The sequence below is a fragment of the Lycorma delicatula genome, chromosome 4 (genome assembly GCF_047948215.1).
Source record: "Lycorma delicatula isolate Av1 chromosome 4, ASM4794821v1, whole genome shotgun sequence".
NCBI lineage: Eukaryota > Metazoa > Arthropoda > Insecta > Hemiptera > Fulgoridae > Lycorma > Lycorma delicatula.
The window spans coordinates 203,956,867-203,981,951 of NC_134458.1; the positions used below are offsets into that span (position 1 = coordinate 203,956,867).

At 32.8% G+C, this 25,085-nt stretch overlaps 1 protein-coding gene across 1 annotated transcript in view; it reads right to left on the reverse strand.

Annotated features, from left to right (window-relative positions):
* Nucleotides 1-25,085, reverse strand: part of LOC142324229 (phosphatase and actin regulator 2) — an 878,850-nt gene that overhangs the window by 387,901 nt on the left and 465,864 nt on the right. Inside the window, exon 3 of the mRNA XM_075365060.1 lies at nt 10,586-10,705. Within this exon, the coding sequence (XP_075221175.1) occupies nt 10,586-10,705 (120 nt within the window). The remainder of the gene's footprint in view (nt 1-10,585; nt 10,706-25,085) is intronic.

Here is a 25,085-nt window from a genome sequence, read left to right on the forward strand (position 1 = left end):
GATTCATTTTTGCTTTTTATTTTCAGTCTTGAAAATTTTCAAGACTGGCTGTACTTCACAGGTTGTATGGAAAACGGTTACAATTATTTTGTAAAATTTTAGTAAATTTCATAACTAAAGTTAAAGTTAAAAATACAAGTAAAGTTATAGTTAAGTTAGTTTTAAATAAATCAGTTTTCAAAAACTGAATCTTCTTTTATGCCCCAAAGAGCACAGCAGATATTATTAGGATAATATCCTATATTAGGATACTATCCTAATATCCTAATATAGGATATTAGGATATTGATACTAGTTGCCTTGCTGAGCAACTAGTATAATTAATAAGTAATTATATATATATTTTTCAATAATATTACGGACATAAGTTATTTTTATTAATTTATACAGGAACAACAGGCCGACTTCAAAATATACAGTTATTTATGGATGATAATGAGTTTTGTAGTATGTGAAAATATGGTCTGACCGGGATTCGAATCCAAATCTCGGGATGAACAAAGACGCTAAACCTTCCCAATTAAGATATAAATCGTAATTTTAAGTAGAAATTAGTAAATATAACATTTAAAGCACAAAATTGGAAGAAAATTTAACAAATAATTTAAAAAAATTGTGGAAAAAAATTAGGCCAAAAGGAATAACACCATAATTTTAACAAAAGATGACCACAATACTGAACGTGTAAATTAAATAACCATAATCAAATTAAATAATCCACATTAATTTGAAATTAAACATAAATGTTTATCTTTGAAATTAGAAAGAATTTACGCCAAACAGGTCCAGATAAGTTAAAAAATATATAAAGTTATGTAATTATCCGTAACAGGTAAGGAAGGAAAATACCCAATGACCTTAACTAATCTAAAATTATAAAATAAGAAACTTTTTCTAATAAGTAGCAGAACCGAGACATTAAAATTTTCTCAAGAGGCTACGATCAGATTATAAATTAAGTTATACAACAAAACGAGAGAAACACTTCACGCCAACCTTTTAAGGACGAAACACTAAAATCCTCAGAAGGAATATCCCACGGACAAGACAAAATTAGACACTTTACAGCAAATACAACGCAGAAACCTATTCCAAATTTCACCCCAACTAAATAATTTAGCTTTTATAATGGTTGCCTAGTCTCGGGCATGACGAAAAATCGCGTCCTCAAAGACTGTGGTTTCAAAAGATTATTACCAGAGTAATAAAGATATCTAGGAATGAAGGGAGGCACAGAGCCAAATAAGAAATTCATACCCCGTACAAAATCTTATGGTGATCGTTCACTCAGGGAAATTAAGCGATACAAGATGGTGTAAGAAGCCTTGGCGTGGACCAGAATTTAAGGTGGGAAATATGGAATCGTGTACGAGATTTGGAAACTGGGATATTAGGTTATCGATAGGAAAGAACATTGAGGGGACGAGGAGATGCTTAAATCTGCAATAAAGTTGGGATGGTTTGGATAAGTGGCAAGGATAGTTGATGAAATAAAGATTAAGCTGTTTACGAATGCAAGGACAGAATGAAATCGACTGAAAGGTGGTAGGTAAAAGTTGGTTAATGACAGGGAAGAGGTGGAAAAGAAGAATACAGACTTGCCCGACGCTACGGTTACTTAAGTGAAGAGAAAAAGTCTTAATATGGGTTTTTCCAAACTGAAAATCCCAATTCAAAATGTGAGAGCATTCTCAACATGAAGCACGCAGATTCTCATGTTAATGTGATCAGAAAGAGAATTACGGGTTAAATTTAACATCCAGATACCAAACAATAGATATATGCATATAGCTTCAGCAGGTGCTAGGACCACGATTTATCAATGAGCACGCTTGCAGTATCAAAGACGCTGTGAGGTTTTACCAGGTACTCCTGGATTATTACAGAGTCCTGATAACTGGGCAGTTAATTTATTTAAAAAGGACTTATCCACTGGAAACTCTTAAGTAAACATATCACAATGGAACGAGAAGCTATTAAAGTTAAGAAGATTCTGAATCTTAGAATTGATAAACAGTGAATTAGGTCTGATTAAGCTGGCGAAATTCTTAGCTAGCCGTAACTCGATAATAATTTTTTTGGACATATATGTTGAATGTATGTATTTTCTCTTGAATCACCTGTATTTTAAAACAGATGCAGGTAAAAAGCATTTAATTTTCATTCTTACATATTAAATTTGTAATATAAAATTTCAATTATATTTCTGCAATAATACAATGAGAATTTCTTTAAAATACAACAGAACAGCTATTTAAAAACCTGCAGCGTAAATATACATAGCACAACAGTAATAAGTCCAATAAAAGAGCAAGTCTGCGCCGAATAAAAACATTTCATAGAACTATCTTTTCTAACGAGACTGATGGAAACTTACGTTACCAAATAAAAATCTCTAATAGAAAAATTACGATTACGGTAACAATAAAAATCAACAGGAAAAGCAGTACAGTGATGTAATATTGACAAAACAATTATTATTGTGTTTTTAGTGTCGGTATTCGAGACCTATACGATTCAATAATTCTGAAATGTCTGATTATGGAATATATTCTGAAACGGGTCACTGGAACAGACATTTCACCAAAAGTCACAAGACAAAAAAGTTATGTAATAGGTTTCGTTTTTAAATTTAAGATATACGGCTACCAACCACGACGTCGTTTTACTGTTTCCTTTTTGTTAAAATATTTTATTAACTCTGGTGTCACTGATTCACTTACAATACAAAACACTCATAAATAATATATTTTATACATATATTTCATATGTTGTTGAATATAAATGAAATTATGAATGAAAGAAACTATGTATAAATACGTCTGTATTGTACGTGTTATTGAATATACTGAACAATAGAAATAATGAAAATATAAATTACAAATAAAGCTATCAGCTGTTGATAGGCAGCTGAATTAAATGTCTTACGCATTTATATAAAGAAAAAACTGAGAAGAAGACGAGACAGCATGGTAAATTGTAAATATGAAAAAACAAATGAGACTGACCATACTGTCCGCCAAAAAAAGAATATTTTTTGTAAGATTAAATGAAATATGATCTACAGTAATGAAAGCTAATAAAAATATTAAAATTACATCTGATAACATGAAATATAATCTACGAATACATAAATAAATACGACTAATAATTCAATTACTGGATAATGGTATCTGACCATTGGAAGTATTTATATCAACCGAAGTATTCAATATTATCAGAACCCGCGTAAGTTTGTGTAATTACTCCATGTTTCCAGTACATGAGTGCGGAATTTTCGTCGGTAATTAGTATATAGTCTCCTATTGAGAGATTACGTGATGGATTTTGTCTCCTACTGAGAGATTACGTGATGGATATTGCCACATTGCGTTGCTGTAGGTAATAGAGATAATTACAATCCTTTGGACCATCGTTTCCAATTGAATGAATGAATTTTGAAGTAATTGCCAGCGACCTGAACGATTCATTTTGATTTTTTGATAATTAGGTTCAGGCAAGGTAGTAAGTGGGGAACCAATAATAAAATGTCCTGGAGATAAAGGTTCCGGGTCTCTATGATCTGTAGAAACAGAGAAGATGGGGCGTGAGTTAAAGGCATGCTTCAATTTGAGTTAAAATTGAAAATTTTAACAACTTTCAAAATTGACAATCGCGCTCTCCCATAAACCACCAAAATGCGGAGAAGTAGGAGGAGTGAAAGACCAATTGATTTCTTTTTTAGTTTAAATGTTTGAATCTAATTTGAATTCATTTGTATAAATTGTGTAAAATGATTTTAGCACAACGGAAGTTAGAAACGTTATCTGAGACGATTTGAGTAGAGTTCCCCTACGAGATATGAATCTTTTTAGTGTTGCAATGAATGATTGTGAAGTTAAATCTGAAACCAATTCCAAATGTATAGCTTTGGTAGCACAAAGATATGAACGGAGCAATGCATGACTTACTGAAGGATTTGGATATCTGCCCTTCATGATGTAATATAAGAATGATAGCTGACCGACCAAATTGTTGATGTTGGGGCTTTGCATTAAATCGAAAACACTTTAAATACTTACGAATGATTAATGAAATGATTTTCTTGCCGTTTACAATTCAATATTTTTGTAGCAGACGCAAATGTTCGGCATTAATTATTAGTTTTATTAAACTTGCTGTAGGGTGAAGATGATAGGATGTTTTACCTGGTAATGTAATAAAGAATGTTGTAATTTGCCACCTACTCGTAACAAACCTTAACCGTCTAGAAATGGATCTAGAGAAAAAGGTTTAATTTGTTTAAAAATAATTTGATTATGTTTAATGCTATTTATCTCATTATTAAAATACATGGATTGTGATTGTAGCAATAAGAAGGTAAAAGTCTGGTTTAGTTCTTGTATAGTAAATGACCAGAAATTCATTTAGATGGACTTACATAAATCTAAAACAATAACGAAAAGTGCAGAGTAAAGTATATAAGGATGAAAATCTCTTTGTATAAGCAATTATAACGATAGATACCCATGACGTTGACATGGTTTAATGTTTTTCTGATAAAATGATCAGAATTCAAATGGCATTTATTAAAATTAAGATTATGATTGTCTGGCCAGTAGGTTGAAGATTGTGAGACCCAAATTGGACCATGCTACCAAAGTAACATTTTAATTTATTTTTAATACGTCAGCTGGATTATCAGAAAATCTGACGTAGTGCCAAATAGCAACTGCACTATTTTGTTGTACTTCAAAAATTCTGTTGCTAATAAATGTCTTCCTGGCAGATAGATCATTATACATGTATCCAATACACAGTGCCATTGTTGAATCAGTATAAAGGTGTATTTTGTTATATTTTATCTAGTGCCTTGGTTGTTTTTACTAATAAACGAGCGAGTAATAAACATAACTCAAGCCTGGGTAATGTCTGTTTCAAGGCAATAAGCTTCGATTTAGAACAATAGATTAAATGTGACTATATGATTGGCGAATACACAGTTCGTATATAAATGCAGCAACCATAACAATTTATGGAAGAATCAGAAAATCCATGAAACTTAATCGATTTGATTTTACTATTAATATTAGGTTTTATAGATCGATTTACCGTAATTGATTCAATTAAGTGAACTGATCATATGATTTGAACCAATTTGTCAGGTACTGTACTGTGTAGTGTGTCATCCCAACCTATTTTAAGTTACCATGGTACTTGTATGAAAAATTTATAACAAAATAGAATAGGACCATTAAGGCCTAAAGGATCAAATATGCTTACTATAATACCTAAAAAGTGTCATTGTAATAATTAAGAGCTATTAGAATGAGTGGTTTGAAAATGAAATGTATCTGTGTAATTATTCCATTGAATTCCCAAAGTACATACATTTCTTTGTAGGGATGAAAGAATCGTGATCAAGGGAGGAAATGAAATGATTTGAAAACTATTTACATAATGGAAAACAATGTTGTAATAATGTGGAAATCTTTTTAATTGACTAGTTTAGATTATGAGAACCTGTAATAAGGTTATTAACGTAAAAATCATATCGAATACAGTTACATGCTAATGGTATATCATGTTCTTTTTCATTAGCTATTTGAATTAAGCATCTAGTGGCTCAATATGATGCACCAACAGTTCCATATATAACTGTTCGTAATGCGTAATGTTTTATTTCGTGATCTGGTAAATCACACCACATAATATGCACTGTAAGTTGGAATCGCTAGGTTTAACTAAAAAGACCAGACGATTCATTTTTGTTATATCTAAAATGATGATAATTATGACTCCTAAATCTATGTAATACAGAAAATAGGTCTTGCTGAACCACAGGTCCAACTAATAAAGTATCATTAAGGGATAAACCGTTGGTGGTTTTTGCTGAACCATCGAAGACAACTCGTAATTTAGACGTCAAACTTGATGGTTTGGATACTGGATGGAGTGGTAAATACACATATGATCGGTCAATTAGTAAATCCTCAAAAATGAGTAGTGTCATATGACTTAAATTCAACTATTCCTGTATGAAATTAGAATAGTCCATTTTAAGTTTAGGAATGTTAATAAATTTTCTTTCTAAGGATAAAAATTTGTTCTTAGCGAAGTAATCGTCTAATCGAATATTATCAGATTTGCGTGGTAAAGTTACAACTCGAATAGTATTCGACTGGAAATGTTCACACTTACAAAAATCATTAACTGATGTATCATTGGTAATTCTTCTGTTTTCCAGAATTGCTCAAGTGGAGTTGAGAGATATCCACTAAGAATTAGAGTGGGAGTATGCACGTTTCAAAATGCAGGAAATATTGATATTAACAGTAACCAGGTTGGAGGAATAACCCAATAATCAGATGTAACCATTTTGATTACAATTCCTATAAACATTTATATTTATTTTATAAATATAATCTTCCTTCCTTTTTACTGTTTAGCCTCCGGGAATCATCGTCAGGCATTACCTCAGATAATGAATGAGCATGATATATATGAGTGTAAGTGAAGTGTGGTCTTGTACAGTCTCAGGTCGACCGTTTCTGAGATGTGTGGTTAGCTGAAACCCAACCACCAAAGAACACAGGTATCCACAATCTAGTATTCAAGTCTGTACTGCCTTTACTAGGACTTGAACGCTGGAACTCTCGACTTCCAAATTAGCTGATTTGCGAAGACACTTTCACCACTAGACCAACCCGGTGGGTTATAAATACAATCTCGAAACTTAACCTACACTCACTAAAGCTGACTAATTAATAGTAATGTTTTGAATATTTAAATAATAAATTCAGTAATTATTGCAATTATTATTAAAATAATCAAAACAATACTGTTAGTCGAGGTTAGCGATCAAAGCGAGTGTAGGTTAAGCTTGGTTGATCGTAATGCTTATATTTTTAATATGTAAAATATGTTAATATGGAGAATGTTTAAAGTGACTGGTATAAAACAGCATGTTAGTGTTATTGGGTTATTTCTCCAATCTGGTTATTAATATCAATATTTCCTGCTATTGAGTTATTTCCTGTTATTTTTCCCACCTAATTCATATTGGATATTAAAATCATAGATTTTTGGCCCACTAGTTAAAAAAAATTAAGAGAGGGTGAATTCCAAAAAGACCCCATCATTATTGCGAACAAGCAGGATATTGCTGCTGATTATATCCCCTAATTTAGTTTGAATAATGGGATGTCTGTAGTTTCGAATGAACTTACCTGCCAGGAAAAGGCTCAAGTAATACTAGTTCCTATCAGGATATCAGTGGTATTTGGTATATTAAATTTGAGATCTGCCAGAAATATATTATGAGGCAAATTGAAATATAAAATATAAATGCAGAATGTAAAGTTCTTATATTTGGAATGCAATGTTATTTTGACACTATATTCTGATTATGACAATGAATTGTTTATTCCCACGACAGTAAGATTATTCTTTATAAGGCAAAACTATGTGTGCAGAAATTCGCTTGACTACCTGAATCCAATATTCTACAAGAATGTGTATTAACCATGTATATTTATGGTATTACATACCGCTGCTGACAAAATTATGTTTCCATTTGAATGATTCTTAAATGAGCAATACGTATTAATCTTAGAGTTATTTACTAATTAGAATCATTAAATTTGTACAATTAATAGAATGACCCATACATAAACAGTTAAACTATTCTTCAAAACGTTTTTCCGATCATTAATGGAAAAGTTTAAAAATTCTTTACATTGATGAAAAGTTAACTAGCATATCTTTTATATTGCTTATTTGTATTGAAGTCTTTGTTGAATTATTGTAGTCCTTTGCTTTGATTAATATCTACATTAATATTTCAAGAAGTTGTCTTTTAATGTTAAAAAATTCTGTTAAGTCTTTGAATGTAAGGAACCTTTGATTTATTTCTCCTTCCATGATCTTGACGTGTTATGATCCAATTTTGATGTTAAAGACAAAATTATGATAAATTCAAATGTATTATAGGAAGCTGTATTTGCTTCAAATGCATGTACATGTGAGGAAATTTCATTAATAAGATTAGATAGAATATTTAGGGATTCTTCTTTAATATAGTCTAATCTTAAAATGCAATCAGCATAGTGAAATGCGATTAAATATTTGTTATCATAACTTGATTTTAGCAAATCTTAGGGCAATTTTTAATGATGGCCAATGGATCATCTTTTAGAGAAGATTGTACATAATGAAGTTTTTGTAAATCTATTAAATCAGCTCTTTTGTGTTATAAAAATGTTGCCACTCCAAAATGTTACCTGTGAATAAAGGTAAACTAATTGGATTTAATTGTATTGACTAATTGGTGTATTTGAAATGTTTTCATTAGATGGTTTTTGATTATCATTGTTATTCATTAAGTATTGTAATTTACATTCAATGGTGCATAAGTCTTCCTCCGTCTGTTCTTAGGCCAATGCTCGGACATCATAAAAATGTATTTTGAGCTTAGATTGAATAAAATCATATTTGCCTTGTAAAACTAAAAGGTTATGTAATTTTATTTGTAAAGAATGACTATCATGACATTGTGGATCAATGTCATGAATGCACTTATCAACGAATGCACCAAGATCCTTCCTATGTAAACCTTTATAGACTATTTGAATTACTAACTTTTCTTATAATAATAATAATGTAAATCATTGATCATAAAGTTAAAAATAGAATAAAATAAAATATTACTATAATGAGTATGTTATTTAAATGAGTTACAAGTAAGTCTGTGTATCCATGGACTCTTTATGATAATGATAGTAGATTGAATATTAAATCCTTTGTATATCAAAGTAGAAAATTAAATATATCCACGGTCCACAAGACCAAAACTGTTCATTTTATTAACTCTGGTATCACCGATACATTTGTAATACTTAAATAAAACACTCATAAATACTACGTTTTATATATATTATATTGTTGAATATGAATGAAACTGAATATATACTTTGAACTGTATGAGTTATTAAATGTACTTAACAATAGAAATAATGAATATATAAATTATAAATAAAGCTATCAGCTGTTGATAGACTAACGGAATTACATGTTTTATGCATTTATATAAAGAAGAAAGAGACGAGACAGCATGGTAAATTTTAAATATGAAAAAACACATGAGATTGACCACTTTTAGTTATCTAATCAAAAAATGCATTAAGTATCAATAAATCTCTGACCAAAACAATCACAACAATTCTATTGATACAGTACCCTAAACAATGTCCAATGGATTTTTTCAGCTGAATTGTCGTAAATAATCTTTTTTCTTCTTTTTAGATTAAAAGAAACAAACCAAAAGCAAACTGATTTAGAGAATACCATACTGACTACTAGATTTAAGTGGTCTGAAGGCTAGTTTGAAGAATTTCTGTTAGTTTTTACGATGTAAGGTACCAGAGATATAAAAGATAAATATATAACTATGTATAGAATATAACAAATTTAATAGAATTTGGTTTGCGACTAAGAAATAAGACTTATGAAATTTATATTAGTAATATTTTGTTAATAGAATCAGAATTTTAGAATCTTACTACAATGAAGTATGAAGCGGGAACTTCTGAATAAAAGTTAACTACTTTTCTACCAAAACAAGTTTGGTATAATACTATCAGTTAGAAAATAATATTTAAGAAATAAAATGATTAAAGGCCCAATACCTAATACAACTATTTTATTAACACAACTGTGAATATTATTACTACTTCAAACATACACAATTATAAAATTCATAGTACCATAAATTGAAATATTTTTCACCCAAGTAATTAAATATAATTAAACGTAAATAATAAACATTCATTTACAAGGGATTTAATATTTTATAATTAAATATAAATACATATGGAAATTATTTAAAAATTAATGAAGATATGTATGCGCGCGCACATGAATGGTATATACATTCAGTACTGTGCCGAACAGTTTACGCAAGCACCATCTATGTATACGGCAGAAACCTTGAAATCGATACGGTGGATACAGCAATGAACGAACTTAACACATGGTCTCCGTGAACACCTACGACAAAAAATTGTGTGCCGAGTAGGTGGGTTTTGTTTACCACGAGTGACACTACCAGCGCCATCTAGCGGAATTTATACGTACTATGCTCTATCAGAAATAACTATATAAAGTACTGCGCTCTATCGAGTATATTGAAAAATATTTACTTCATTCGTTAAAACCGACAATACTAGAAAAAGTAATAAACAGAAAATAACGAGAAATTAATATTATTATCGTTTAAAACAGTAAATACAAAAATAAATATAATTCCATATTAAAATGAAACATTGTAATTATAACAAAACTGTATACAATACTCTACTTTTTAACCTCTTCTTTGAACTGCTATATACAGGTTATTCATCCTTGATAGAGGTAATTTCATAAAACTTATTCATACTGAAATTCGAAAAAGACTCTGATAAAAAACTTAACATTTTTTTTAAAAACGATCAAAATTTAAAGATGAGATTTTTATGCAGTTATACGATCAGGAATAAAATTTTTCTCGATAAAAATAAAATAGACCAGGATAGTATAATGTAGAAAGATAAAATTATTTAAAACAAACCTTGACTTGTAGGCGGAAGCTGTGGTTGAGGAAATGGATTGGTTGGGCTCTCTAATAATAAGATACCCTTTTGAACAAGTTCATCCCGGGGTGCTCTAACAGAGATCTTTCGTTCCAACGCTGAAATATAAAAATAATAAATAACTAAAATTGTATTTAAATAAAAATATATGAGTAATTTAAAAAATAATCTCCAATTCAAAATTACTAGCACGTTAAAAGTTCAAAACACCAAGAAAAGTAACTCCGAAAAACCGATACAATTAAATTATGTCAAACACATCTATTTAGAGCACAAATAAATTATTTTTCTTATGAAAAAACAAGGAATATAACATAATTCTGACTGTAATAATGTCTTGAAAAATTATTATCACATAAGGCAAACTTTAAAAGTGTTTGATTTTGATTTTTAAAATTAGAATTTGAAAAATAAAGCAAAAAAATAAAATATTACTTTATTCAGTTTTACATACGACACAGATAAACAGTATAATAATTACTTATTAATGAAAATTCAAAACTTTCAACTTTCTAAAGACGCTAGATTCACTCGAACACACACATTTATTTGAATTTTTAAAACTTATGAAAACTTTAAAGAAAAATTAACCAATTTTTGTTTTACTTTTTATCAGAAAAAATTTCATTTTTTTCTCAAAAAATTTTCCGCAATCGATTTTAAATTTCAACATAAATTTACTTTAAGTAATTATCAATATTTTGACGAAATATCGAAGAAAAAACACTTTATTAATTCGCGTCTTAACACTCTTATTCTTTATCACCTTGAATTGATGGGTCCAAAAGTGACCAAAAACTTTAAGAGTTACGTCTTTAAAAAAATGTTATTAAATTTGTTTAACGTAAAAATATTGATAGCTTCGGATAAATTATACTTTTTTTTGACACTACATGGATTATAGTATATTTTCGATTTAATTAATTTAAAAAAAAATTAATTTCTAATATATAATATTGTTTATTTGTTTATTTTTTGATAGCACCAATTTATAACGTAATAATTTAAAATTAATTTAAAAGTACCTATATATGTTGATTGATTTTTTAAATTTTTTTGTTAACGTTACTCGTGATTTTTTTTTAATACTGACTAAAAGTAAATAATTTTTTTAAATACTAACCCTCTAATAATATAAATGTTTAAATACTTTTCAAGCATTTTATTTATGTTTTTTTTTTTCGCTGAGGCAATTTTTTGACCATGTCTACATAATTTGGCTTTTTTCTTTTCCCAGAACTTCCTCATTTTCTCTGCTTTGCTTCTTTCTTCGCTCAATTTAAGATTTCTTTTGGGTTTTATGTTTACTTGAAACTTAGATTCATCAGCCGACTTCCTATATGTATCTCTTTCATTTATAAAATTTTTACTTACCATTAGATCCTTGAGGTCTTTTCGATCTGTTCGTACCAATTTATCTGATACCCATACACTTTTATCCTTCTTTTCTTAATTTATGTTTCAATATTTTCTATTCCTTAATATAATTCTTCCGCCTTTCTTAGTCCGTACATTGTATATTGTATCCATATATTTCGGACCGTATATTTTATAAGGATTATTTTTTCAACTCTGCTTATGTTTTTCCTAACGAATATTTGTAGCGTTTTTGAATCATATCAAGTTTTTGTAAGGATTACTGTTTTATAGTGTTCTATATGATCTCTTTGAATTTTTATTTCCAGATTACTTTTCATTTCGAATAATATATTTCTTTAATTTTCTGAAATCCAAATTAAATCTAACGTTAACAAATTATCTAAATTTTCATATTAAAAAATATTTTACTAACATTTGTAAAATTTTCATAAGTTTTAATAAATAATAATTGCCATGCTCATATCATAATGTTATCTGCTCTGAGATAGTTCCCTCACATCATTTCCGTGTACATCCATCCTGTTCCTAATTAAACTAATGAATTCCTGATACTTCTCATTTCTATTCAGATGCTCTATAATCTTTACACTTTCTCACCTCTCTTCGTTGCATCTGCTGTTACTTCTTCTACCGCTGTTTTAATCAACCCCTCTTATGATAATTCCCAGCCAGTTAGCGTTCTTATTTACAACAGGCTTATACGGTACGGTATTCAATTTTGGTGACTGTAATGTTATGCTAAAGCTGCTGTAGTAGAATACAAAACACGTTTTCCGAATGGCAGGATTCCCAGTCCCAAAACAATTAGCGCGACTCTTCGCAATTTCGGGAAACAGGTTCAATACCTAGTATTCGTACCGGCTACGAACGATCTCTACAACACGACGCTGTTATTAATAGAATTATTATCGATGCAGTTCGGCGCAATCAAGGAGTCAGTACATGACGTCTTTCTAAGCGAATCAGGGTTTCGCATTCTATGATTTGGAGGACACTTAAAACAAGTTTCGTGCTTATCAAATAGCCAGTTCAATATCTACATCTAGGAGACGGTTCGCTTCGCTTGGAGTCCTACAACTGGTGGAATACAATTCGACAACTCTACAAATATGTTTTGTTTACAGACGGAGACAAATTTAAATCGAGATGTCAACAACTAACGCAATGAGCAAAAATGGGCAGAAGTAAATCCTCATGAAACGGTGGCAGGCAATTTTCAACAACAACTTAGCGTCAATATATGGTGGGGCCTTCTTCACAATCAGCTGTTTGGACTGTTCATATTACCTAGCCGCTTAAATTATGAGGGCTGGTTTCACTTTCTTCAAGAAGAATTGCCGCAGTTACTTGAAGTTGTTCCTCTAACACTGAGACGAAAAATATACTTCGAGCACGACGGTGCGCCTCACCGCTTTTCTTGTCCCGTTTCTACTCGCTTAAATCATAATTTTCCTGAAAAACGCATCGTTTTTCAGGATCGTTCCCTTGGTAGGCAGGACTGTGTAGGTTCACATTCCTGCCCATCAAGATCACCTGATCTTGGTGGCTAGTCAACTTAGATTTTAGTCTTAATTCCTTTAGATTTTTGTGTCCGGAAATGGATAAAAAATATTGCATACAAAACAAAAATACATTCTCGTGAGGAATTAGTTGTCCGTATTATGAATGCGGCCGAGGACCTTAAGGACAGCCCTGAAGAACTAAAAAGAGCAACAAAAGCAGTACAGAAGCGTGCCAAGAAATGTGTTGAAAATGGGGGGCTCATTTTTGAACATTTATTATAAATTGGTACGTATAAAGCAATTTGGTCTAGTGTACAGTTTTTTAACAGAATTCAATTTTTTTTAACTTTCTTTTATTCAAATTATCTTACACCATTTTGTTCAAAATTAAATTCTCTACAAATCTGTTTAATTGTTTTGCGTGTTTATTATCTATTTAATAAAGTTATTGTATGAAAAGCATAAAAAACTGGTTTTTACCCAAATTTATTGGTTTTCACCCGAGATTGCTTAATAAATACTGCAGATACGGTTTTGGGACCTATTGTATTCAATTTTTCGGATCAAACACCATAAGAAATCACTAATTCTGCTCCTTAATTAACGTCCAAAAAGTTCAGTACGACCTCATTTCACCGGAATAGGTGAAATCCGAGCGAAATCATTCACTAACCGTAACTCGCAAACGAACCATTTTAGGGCATATGTTTATATGAACCTTTTCCACTATTTTCACGAGTAGAATAGGTTATGAAAGTGCCGGCAGAACTTCGTGATACACCCCCCTCACTCTCTCACTCACTGTGTGTGTGTGTGCGTGTGTGTTTGTGTGTGTGTGTATTCACACAAGCGCGCGCAAAATATATATATTCACTCGTAGAAAAAAAATTCTAAACTGGAAAAAACGACTTTTAAAAATCTTCTGATTAACAAACTAAATTTTTAGGATTTCTTTTTTTTTAATAATAATTTTCAATAGCTAATGTTGTAATAAATTAAAGCGTAAGTACATCAATTCTACGATATATGAAGTAACGGACTTTTAATAAAAATAAGAAGGAAAATTCCAGTAAAAATAACAGTCATGTTTTGAATTTTAAATGCTGCAGTAGACATTTACTTTATACGTAAAAGTTACACACACATAAAACTATTATTATTATTACAGCATTCTACGAGATAATATTACTGTACTTAAAACTAACAATACATAAACAACAAAACTGTGTATGCCTACCATAGTTCAAGGATACGAGGACCTTAAGGGAAAACGTGATTATCTAGTACCGTAAACTCCTTTAGCGATGTTAACCAAACGTGCAACATTAATTAAAACAGTATTTCACTTTTAAACAGATATGAAAAAACAACGAATTAATAACAAAAAATGAAATTAATAAGATCCCGATTCCGAATAAACTTCAATCTCCCTAATGGATCAATTAATATCAATTCCACTCTAAAAAAAAAAAAAAAAAAAAATTAGATATTATTCGTTATGCAGTATAACGATAAACTAATAAAACATAAATACACGAAAATGCCGTTCAAAAAGATCTTTTCAAAATTATAAATCAGTGCTTTTTTCACTGATTTAGGTTGCTGGTCATCCTAGATTAAATTAAAGGATCTGTAAAATAAATAAATATTTTTTCCGATGTAAACATAAAAATACATTATATAGAACACGTCAATATAAGATAGGTTTTAAATATAAAAACCGATTATAAGCAAAAATAAATGTTTAAAACCGTTATTAAACTCGATAACAGTCCTGATCTCTTGTAAATACATTATATAAAAAAGTTACAAAATAATTCACAAATCGCTATTAAAAATTATTTTGGGCACACATTTATGTACAAGTTGAAAGGGATGCAGATACATCGTGTTTTTTTTCTTTTTTTATAATTAGTATTACTTAAAAATTCATCCACAGATTACTCATGTTTCCAACAGAAAACCTTGAAACTGTATTTTAAGTAAATTGGTGAGCTTTTTCAAATGGTTCGGGAATTTATAAAAAAATGGCAATGAAAGCATAATAATACCTGCCGTTTTTCGTAAGCCGAAGTATGATGTTAAGTTACACTCCTCAACGGAAAACAGTTCTGTTGTCTGGTTTGGTAAAGGTTGGATATTGTTATTCTTTTTCTTTTTTTTTAAATTTGTGACCATCCTTTTTAGCAAAGCTTGCACAACAATCATAAATATAAACACAATGATATGTTAATAAATTAATTACTTAAATATAGGGAAACAGAGATTTTTTTTTAATCATTAAAAAAATGAATATGATAAATGCAACATGGTGCATTTATCGTATTCATTTTTTTTTTCAAAATTCGTTATGAAGGTTACATATATCGCGAAAAACCAGTTTCGATTTTCTTCAAAACTTTATTAAAGCTAATTTTTTACCTATAGAGTGGCCGGGAAGTCACCGCACTCCTAAACTTAACGAAAAATATGAGTTAGGATATGTGTTTAAAATATACGGTATTTTCTTTGGGATCGGTTGGCAAGAGCTTTTACATCACACACTCTGAGTAAAAGACAGTTCTGTTAAAATGGCAGACACGAGTAGTTACAGCGTCGAGGAGCGGTTAGTGACAAGTGTATGGGTTCATGAACGACAACATGCGAATCAAACAATGAAGCTCAATCAGTGATTAATAAGCCGCCACCACAAAGAGCAACAATCCTGGCTTGGGAAAAGCGTGAGTTTCAATTAGGCAGTGTTAAAGATAGGTCGCGGAGTGGACGAAAGTTAACGCGGTTAGAAACGTGTGCTGCTGTTGTAGTTTCCATTGAAATATCCCCGATGAAATCGACTCGTAAACGGACAGCTGAACTTCGTATACCGCGGACGACAACGCAAGACCGTATAAAAAAAGGACTTGAAAGTTAGCCCATTTCGTCCACTGTTCATCAATGAAGTGTCAGATGTAGCTATGGAACGTCACTTTATTAGAAAAATTACCCGCTGCAGTGCACCGTGGAAAGGTGATTTTTACTGACGAATGTGCAATCTATCGCAGTTCACGTGCCAGAAATGTGTTATTTCGGACGATAGAAAATCCTTGTTAAGCGAAAGAGTCGGAAAGAAATCCAACGCACGTCAGGATTCGGGTTGGAATGACAGTTCGTCATTTTTTGGCCGTTATTCTTTTGACGGGCCGGTGAATGCACAAACTTGTTTAAAGATGTTGGAGGCACGGTTAATACTACAGCTTCAAGAGAAGAATCTCATGAAACGAGAAGGTTGCAGCAGGATGAAGCACCTGCACATTTTGCTCTATCAGTCTGCGCGTTTCTGAATTAAAGATTTCCAGGACGTTGGATCGGCCGCGGTACCCCAGGGTCACCGGTTCCGTTATCATGGCCACCACGAAGTCCTGATCACACCACCCAAGGCAATTCATAACGGGGAATTATCGAGACACACGTATCTGCAACCCTCGCTACACCACAAATGAAGAATTGCGTGACGCTGTGACGGACGCCTTCCGTAACGTAACACCAGAAATGCTCCATCCCATGTCGCAGAGGACATGGCGACGTGCGTGCAATATGAGGGCAAGCACACAGACCCACTGGACCATTAAAATTAATACTACGTATCAAGCGAGTAAATAAAATAATTCATTATTATATTGCCGCATTTTTCACTTATAACTCATTAAAAATTTGTATTTCTAACTTTAGGGGGTACAATGACTTCCCGGCCAACCTGTACAACAAATAATCTAAAAAGAATTTTTTAACTTCCATTTGTTAAAATTGAAATACACGTTTTTTGTTCTTTTGCTCTAACTCCCTCTGATTTAAATATAATTCAAAAATATGTTGAAAGTTTATACTGTTATATTTATAGCTATAATGGAATGGCTACAATATTTTTAAAATTATTGATCCCGGATCTAAAATACATTAAAGTTTTTTTTATTATCTAATTTTTATTTTAGCCTTTATTGAAGGGGGTGTTAGATTTAGAGAAAACTTTACGAAAGCAAATATGTTAAGCTTTACCTATATATGAATATTTTAGAGAAATGTTTCTTAAAATTTATTAGCCACCTCAAAAATAAACATATATATATATATATATATTGTTTTTTGATTCAAACTCTTTGTCATACTTTGTTAAATTTTATTTGGCTATAACTCTGGAACGAATGAAAATAAGTATCACTTATGGATACGTCGTTAAGATAAAGTCCAAAATCCAAATGTTTTGGATTCTGGGCTTTTTTGGACACTTTTGGTTCAGTCGATTGCAATAAAAAGGGAGGTGCACAACTAGATATTACAATAGGCCAAAATCCAAAATTTCGACATTCTACGGCTAATCGATTTTGAGTTATGCGAGGTACATACGTACGTACAGACTCACGCCCACACTAGCCAAAATGGATATTTCGGTTGAAATCTGAAAACCGAAATTTTTCGCGATCACAATACTTCCAATACTTCGTACAAAGAAGTAAAAACGATTATCTAATAAACCAAATTAAAACGTATATCTCCATGCTACCCAAAATAGTACTTCGGTCTACAAACAAGGGCCTTATTAGGCTTCTGTAGTCGTTTTTAATAAATTACCTAACGATATAAAATATTTACCCGAAGAGTTATTTAAAATTATATTTAAAATGTTTCTTAACAAAACCCTTGCCGTTCTCCGTGACGAAGTGGTAGCATCTCGGCCTTTCATCCGGAAGTCCCGGGTTCGAATCCTGGTCAGGGATTGCATTTTTTATAGGTTATAAATTTCGATTTTCACATTCCCTCGTACAGGCTTTTTTGTAAGCTTCTGTGATGAATTATTTTATTAGTAAAAAAACCTACGAGCATACCATTGTGTGTTAATTTTTTAAAATACAGATTTTTCTACTCGTTAAAGTACATTAATATATTAATATATCATATTTTTACAAATTCAAAATATTTTTCCCTTAAGCCTTCTAAAGGTTTACTGAATTTACAGATTTTATTTATTTTCACACAAAGTCACTAATATTTCGTAAAATTTTTATTTTTATGTATTAATATGGACGAAACCATTTAATTCTATCGATTAACTTATTTTTGACTCGTTACTGATCAACCAAAGTTTTTCCCCATTCCCTTCATTCTTCTAATTAATTCTGGAACGATTCTATTTCGTTGCCCACGTAGTAATACACCTATCATTCCAAACATAATGTAAATATAAAATGTAATAATACGTAAAAAATTTAAATATTAAAATAAAAAAAAGCATAATGTAAAATCTAATCAATTTATTACGTAAATATAAAATAACCTTCTGATCTGAATATAGCGTTTATTTGCTACAGTAAATGTACAAAGTATTGAGTAAACCGGACATACATTCACCCACAGATACAAATGTATTTTTAGAAATAATAACATATCAGAATCAAACCTTTCCAACATATTACACATTAATCAGTAAACACTCCAATCAGCCTACACGCATACAAAGATATTACTACAAAATTTAAATTTCATAATTATCAGGTAAAAATCGTGCTCAGCACAGCTGAAGGATGCGAAATTTTTAATTTACATTATATTTGACAAAACTCAATATGACTATATGATGTGACCATTCATTTGACTAGTTATGCCGACTCGAGTCAGATCAAAAATAAACTACTGCTTGAACTAATAGTAAATAAGTTTTCTAACTGTTTTAAAATAAGTGATATTTGAAATAATATTAAAGGGACTCGTTTACCGTACTGTAAATAAATACCGTTACTTTTTTTTTAGGCGTTATGAAAGCGAATGTTAAATAAAATCGATTAGATATGACTTCCACGTCAGAAATAATCCTATTCTCCAAAGCGAAAACCATCTCATAGTAATTTTAATTTTCATAACTAATTAAATGATTTAAATTATATAATTTAAGTAACTGCCAGATACATTATTCGGATCAGTTACTTTTTTTTTTGTTGATATAGTCGTTTAATTTGATGTGTTGTTAATTATTATTACTTACTGTTTATTATTATCAATATTATAGCACTGTTTAAAGTTAGTTATTGTATACATTGTGAATGTAAAATGCAATGAAATTATTCACGCAGCGCGTTTTACCTCGTTTTATTTTTAACACGATTTTTCCGGCATTGCAATTTTGAATGTTTTGCAATTTTGAACGAAGGCATTAGCAGAAAAAAACGGGTCAACATTGTTTTTTCTTGGAAAATTTTAAATCAAAATCGTGTGTCATATATCACCTACCTTCGTATTTAAAAAGATTAAATTTAATATTCAATACGGCGGACACAAGATGGTAGACAAAAATTAAAAACCTACCGTAATGCAGATTTTCTTACTATGTAGAACCCCATTTTTTTCTCCCTACAAGTAACTCTCAGATATGCAGTATAAAGCTGATTCCATACTTAAATATCAACCGGTATATTGAAGACATGAATGAATGAAAAATTAAATAACTTTCATTATTTTTTTTTGTGGGGGGGGATTGTGGGCAAAGAATGCTCTGGCGTAATCATCGCCCGGAATACAATTTTATAGAAATAAAAAATAGCTAAGTAAGACTAGAACTAGAACTAGAACTACTGAAAACTAAAAAATTAAACAATAACTTACAACTAAAATCACAGCTAAAATTTCTTTAAAAAAAAACAGTTAAAACTAATATCACAACCGTAAAACTAAAAAAGTAGAATTTAACAAAACTAAAACGAATTTAATGAAGTCCAATAGGGGTGTGAAGGGCCCCAACTCGGATAACGGAAAGAATATTAACATAAACTAAACCTACCTTAAAAATTAAAATATTAAAAAGCTAAAGTTTACAACTAATGACACAGATAAAATTACATTAAAAAACCTGAAACCAATATCACTAAAAATATGAAATATAACTACTATCACAGATAAAAACACAAATAAATAAATATGATATACAAATATAATATATATTTATAAAAAATAAATTTAACCAAAACCGACAAGAGTTTATAAGGTTCCTTCTCGGATAACAAAAGAAAATAAACATTTTAAATGAAACATAACAGTAAAAAAAGAACTATGTAAAATACTAATAGTTCTAAGAAATAAAAATACCCGGTCCAAAAATTCTTTAACATTGTCCAGGATATGACGAATGTTCCTGGGGAATTTAAATTTATGACGCAAGGCCGCATAACAAATGCAATCAAAAAGGATGTAAACCACAGTCAAGCGGCATATTGGTGTATTTGCTTCTGATATTAGGTAACGTGTGTGACTCTAGTATAGTCTAACCGCAATCGACAAAGGACTACTTCCTCTCGACGTAATTTTCTGAAAGACGAGTCCAATGGCAACACAGTGTTTTTAATGTATCGAAGTTTATTATCCATTGTGGCAGTTCAGTCACCTTGCCACTTTGATCGAAGAGCGTGTTTTACACAACCGTTAAAATCGCATGTAGTAACATGCGATGATGAGTGGTGAAAGAAGACATGCTAAAGACATGCGTCTTTAGCAGCGGAATCTGCGCGTTCATTGCCCGCAATTCCTATGTGGCTAAGAATCCAGCGGACACTCACTTGTGTATTACGATGGTTCAACTCGACGATTGCGTTATAGATTTCGGTAACCAAAGATGTCTAGAGTAAAAATATTCTAAAGCTTGAAGTGCACTACACGAGTAGCTACAAATAAGATATGACGGTATTTTGGATTAACGATATTCAAAGCCTTATTTATGGCGTACAGTTCTGCAGTAAATACAATTTTAATATTAGGTGATCAAACATATATATTATGCTATTAAGAATAAACGCGCATCCAACGGTATCATTCTGTTTCGATCAACCTGTGCATACTATTTCGTCTGGGTTTATTTTGGAGAGAGTATGGTGAAAACTTTGCTGAAAGTAAAAATGATGTATAGCATCTGACATAGCATGATGTGTAACATCTAATATCTTCAGCGCGGTATTACGCGCTGAAGAGTAGGCGATACAACCATAATCTAAACGGGAACGAACTAAGGAATAATAAAATCGCAGCATACATAGCCTATCGGCTTCCCAATTGGTGTTGCTAAGAACTCGTAGCATATCTAGCAGTTTGGAACATTTTGTTTTTTTTTAATTTTTTGATGTGTTTCACCCGAGAAAGGCGGCTATCAAAAATAAAAATCTGATGTAGGTAAAGAGATACCTACGTTGAGAAAACAACGTTCTCCGTTGAGAAAAACTTGCGGAATGGAAGGGTCCCGCAGCCGAGAAACGACTACACATTTTGTTTTCTCAGGTGAAAATGTGAAGCCGGTAACCTTGGACCAAGTTACAAAGCGAGATATTGTGTTCTGTAATGGTCGCCCTGCTATGGCTATTGAACGGGACGTAATATATATGGCAAAATCAAAAGAAAATAACAAACATGAAGCACGCGGTTGCACATATTCAGTAATACGTTGATGGCTATAGTAAACAAGGAGGTACTTAATTTACTTCCTTGAGGTACTCCATTCTCCAAAGTGACGCTACCCGATAAGGAATCTCCAACACGAACACGGAAAGTTCGGTCATTTAAGAAATCCTTGATAAATGCATGCATGCAGCTCTTGATTCCCTATTCTTTAAGGGTGTTAAGAATACCACGTCCCCAGGCCGTGTAGTACGCCTTCTTGATATCAAAGAAGATAGCGACGAGGTGCTGGCGGAATAGGAAAGCGTTTTAAATAGCTGCTTCCAGTGACACTGAATGGTCAATGGAAGAACGTCCTTGGCGGAAATCGCATTGTTCAAGATATAGAAGGCCATGTCTCTCTACAGGCGCCGGGACAAACATACGCGGATCTCTTAAAAACAGTGAAAGATAAAGTCAAGGCTGAGGAAGCAGGGGATATCTTATCCATCAGGAAAGGCCGAGGCCAACAACTAGAGGTCAGAATTAGCGGATCACAGAAAGCAGGTGAAATTTCCTCTCTGCTCAAGAATAGGACTGAAGAACTTCAAGTTGACATTAGAACCAAAGGCGACCGTAGAACAGTGGTGCATGTCAAGGACCTGCTGTACGATATTACAAGAGACGCCTTCTTTGAGTATATGGACACTCTCCCCGACTGCGTATACTTAAATGGATATCCGGTCGGGGCGAGAAGGGGAAAAAAAAGTTTACATATATCAACCCACCGGGTTGGTCTAGCGGTGAACGCGTCTTCCCAAATCAGCTGATTTGGAAGTCGAGAGTTCCAGCGTTCAAGTCCTAGTAAAGCCACTTATTTTTACATGGATTTGAATACTAGATCGTGGATACCGGTGTTCTATTTAATGATCGTCTATCTTCAATATATACAAGGGCCGCTGCCTCATATTCTTGTCCACCTGTGATCCTAAGTCGTTTCTTTCTCCTGGATTTTTGTAACTTATCTCTTAGGGTCTCTATTTGCTTTGACCACCAATATGCTGAGCTTCTCTTTCTGCTCCTACTCTCCTCCCTTTCCATCTCTTGTTTGACTACATTGGTCAGCGCCAGCGGTGTTAATTCAGTCATATTTATGAGCCTCGTGGATGTCCTATTCTTTCTATCTCTTCTGCCGTAAACCTCCGGGGTAACGGTCTTTTTATAGTAGCAAACATCGGATCATCAATACAAATTCTGGTCGCTAAATGATCACTGGCGATTTCGTGAGGTAATACTCGCCAATCCCATTGCTCCCCCTCTCCACCTGTTGTCCAGGATTGTAAGGTCCAGAACCGACGAGTGCCCTCTCGCCTGATAGGTGGGGGTACTGTCATTGACACAATGATCGCCAATAGAGCTCATAGTGTCCGTCAATATTTCACCTCTTCTATTTGTGTAAGCACACCCTGTAACCACTGATTTACAGTTAAAATCCCCCACCAGTATGAATTTCTTCCTATTTCTAGTAGTTATTCTTTGTATGGTATCCATGCATCTCGCAAATTCACTCAACGCACAATTAGGCGAAATATATACTGCAATTACGAGTACAGAGTCGGATTCGATTGTCACTATCCCTTTCGATCTCGCCGTATTCCTCCAGGCTATTCTCCCACTGATATCTCTCACCACTACATCCCCTTCTGTATCGACTATCCAGCCCGCTCGTGCTGCTACATAAATGTTGGGTTCTGTAACCACCAACAAATCTGTCTTCTGTGACACCCCCAGTTCACTGACCAAATCACATGACATAGAACTCCGATTAGTATTAACTAGGAGAGCCCTAAGCATTTTGATTTTTTAAACATGCCCAAGCCCCTGTTCGGTGATCCTGGCTCCCGCAGTTAAGACAGCTATTGTGCTCTTTACAATCTGCAATTTTGTGACCTTTGTCCCCACAATTGAAGCAAAGGTTCAATCTATCTGGGCCGTTACACTCACTCCTGCGATGTCCCATGCTCCAACATCTAAAACACCTTTCTTGATCTTTTCGTATGTACGCCCTACAATTGACTCATCCTACAACCAATCTGCATGCTGCTCTGTAGGACGTGACTACCGTAGCATTCTGTGTTTCACCATACCCTGGTCTTATAATGTGTTCTGTCTGGGGTCCCCCCAATAGACTTAATGGCATTGAGTAGGGTAGAGAGGATGCAGGGGATAGAGGTACAAGAAACAAAAATAGAAGTATTTAGATTTATGATGGTCAACGAGAATAATTGGAGAAAGGTGGCGGACTTCGCGAAGGGGATTATATCACAGAAGGATCCGGATGAGAGGACACTAGGTTTTTAGGGATAGTGATAGGGAAGGGCAGACAGCCCCAGTGGTGAGGGTCGGCATGCTGAGGTGTGCCTGCTTCAAGGATCCACTGGGGACTCCATGGGAAATTAGGTTAGGGGAATAATTGCAAAATTAAATAAAATAAAAGAGAAAAGACCCGACACCACGTCAAGACAAATCATGGTCAGAAAAGAGGGCAAAAATTAAGTACTCAAAAGATCTGACCGGCGAGCCGACCTGCCATGCCGGACATACAGCCGGTAGTCGGGAAGGCTCGTTAGAGTGTAGCAGACACTCCCCTGGGAGGCGTAATACCAACCAGACCGGCCCAGGGGAGTAGAGTATCAAAAAAAAAGTTTACATATATCATGAAGGCGTTAAAAGACAGAGACATAAGCCAAGTGTACTAAAGCAAATAAGTCAGTATCTGTGACCACTGGGCGGTTGCGGACTTAAGACGGGGAGTTAAGTCACTAGATGTTTGGGGGAGTATAAAAGGGATCCGTTTTGGGGCCTCTATTATTGTTGGTTGTTTTTCATGGGGTGCTGAGACTTAGGCTTTCTCCTCACGTAGAAGTCTTAGCATACGCTGATGACTTGGCTGCCATGATTAGCGGAAAAACGGAGGCTGAAATTACTGAAAGGGGTAATGACGCCTTGTCAAGTACCGAGGAGTGGATGAGATCGTGTGGACTGTTACTATCGCCGGAGAAGAACCAATTACTCACTTTAACCGGCAGACAACGGATAGAACCTATCAAACTTAAGGTAGGAAACTGCGACATAAAGGTGGTTGATAAGGCTAAATATCTGGGGGTTACATTGGATAAGAGTTCCAGATTCAGCAAATATGTATTGACAG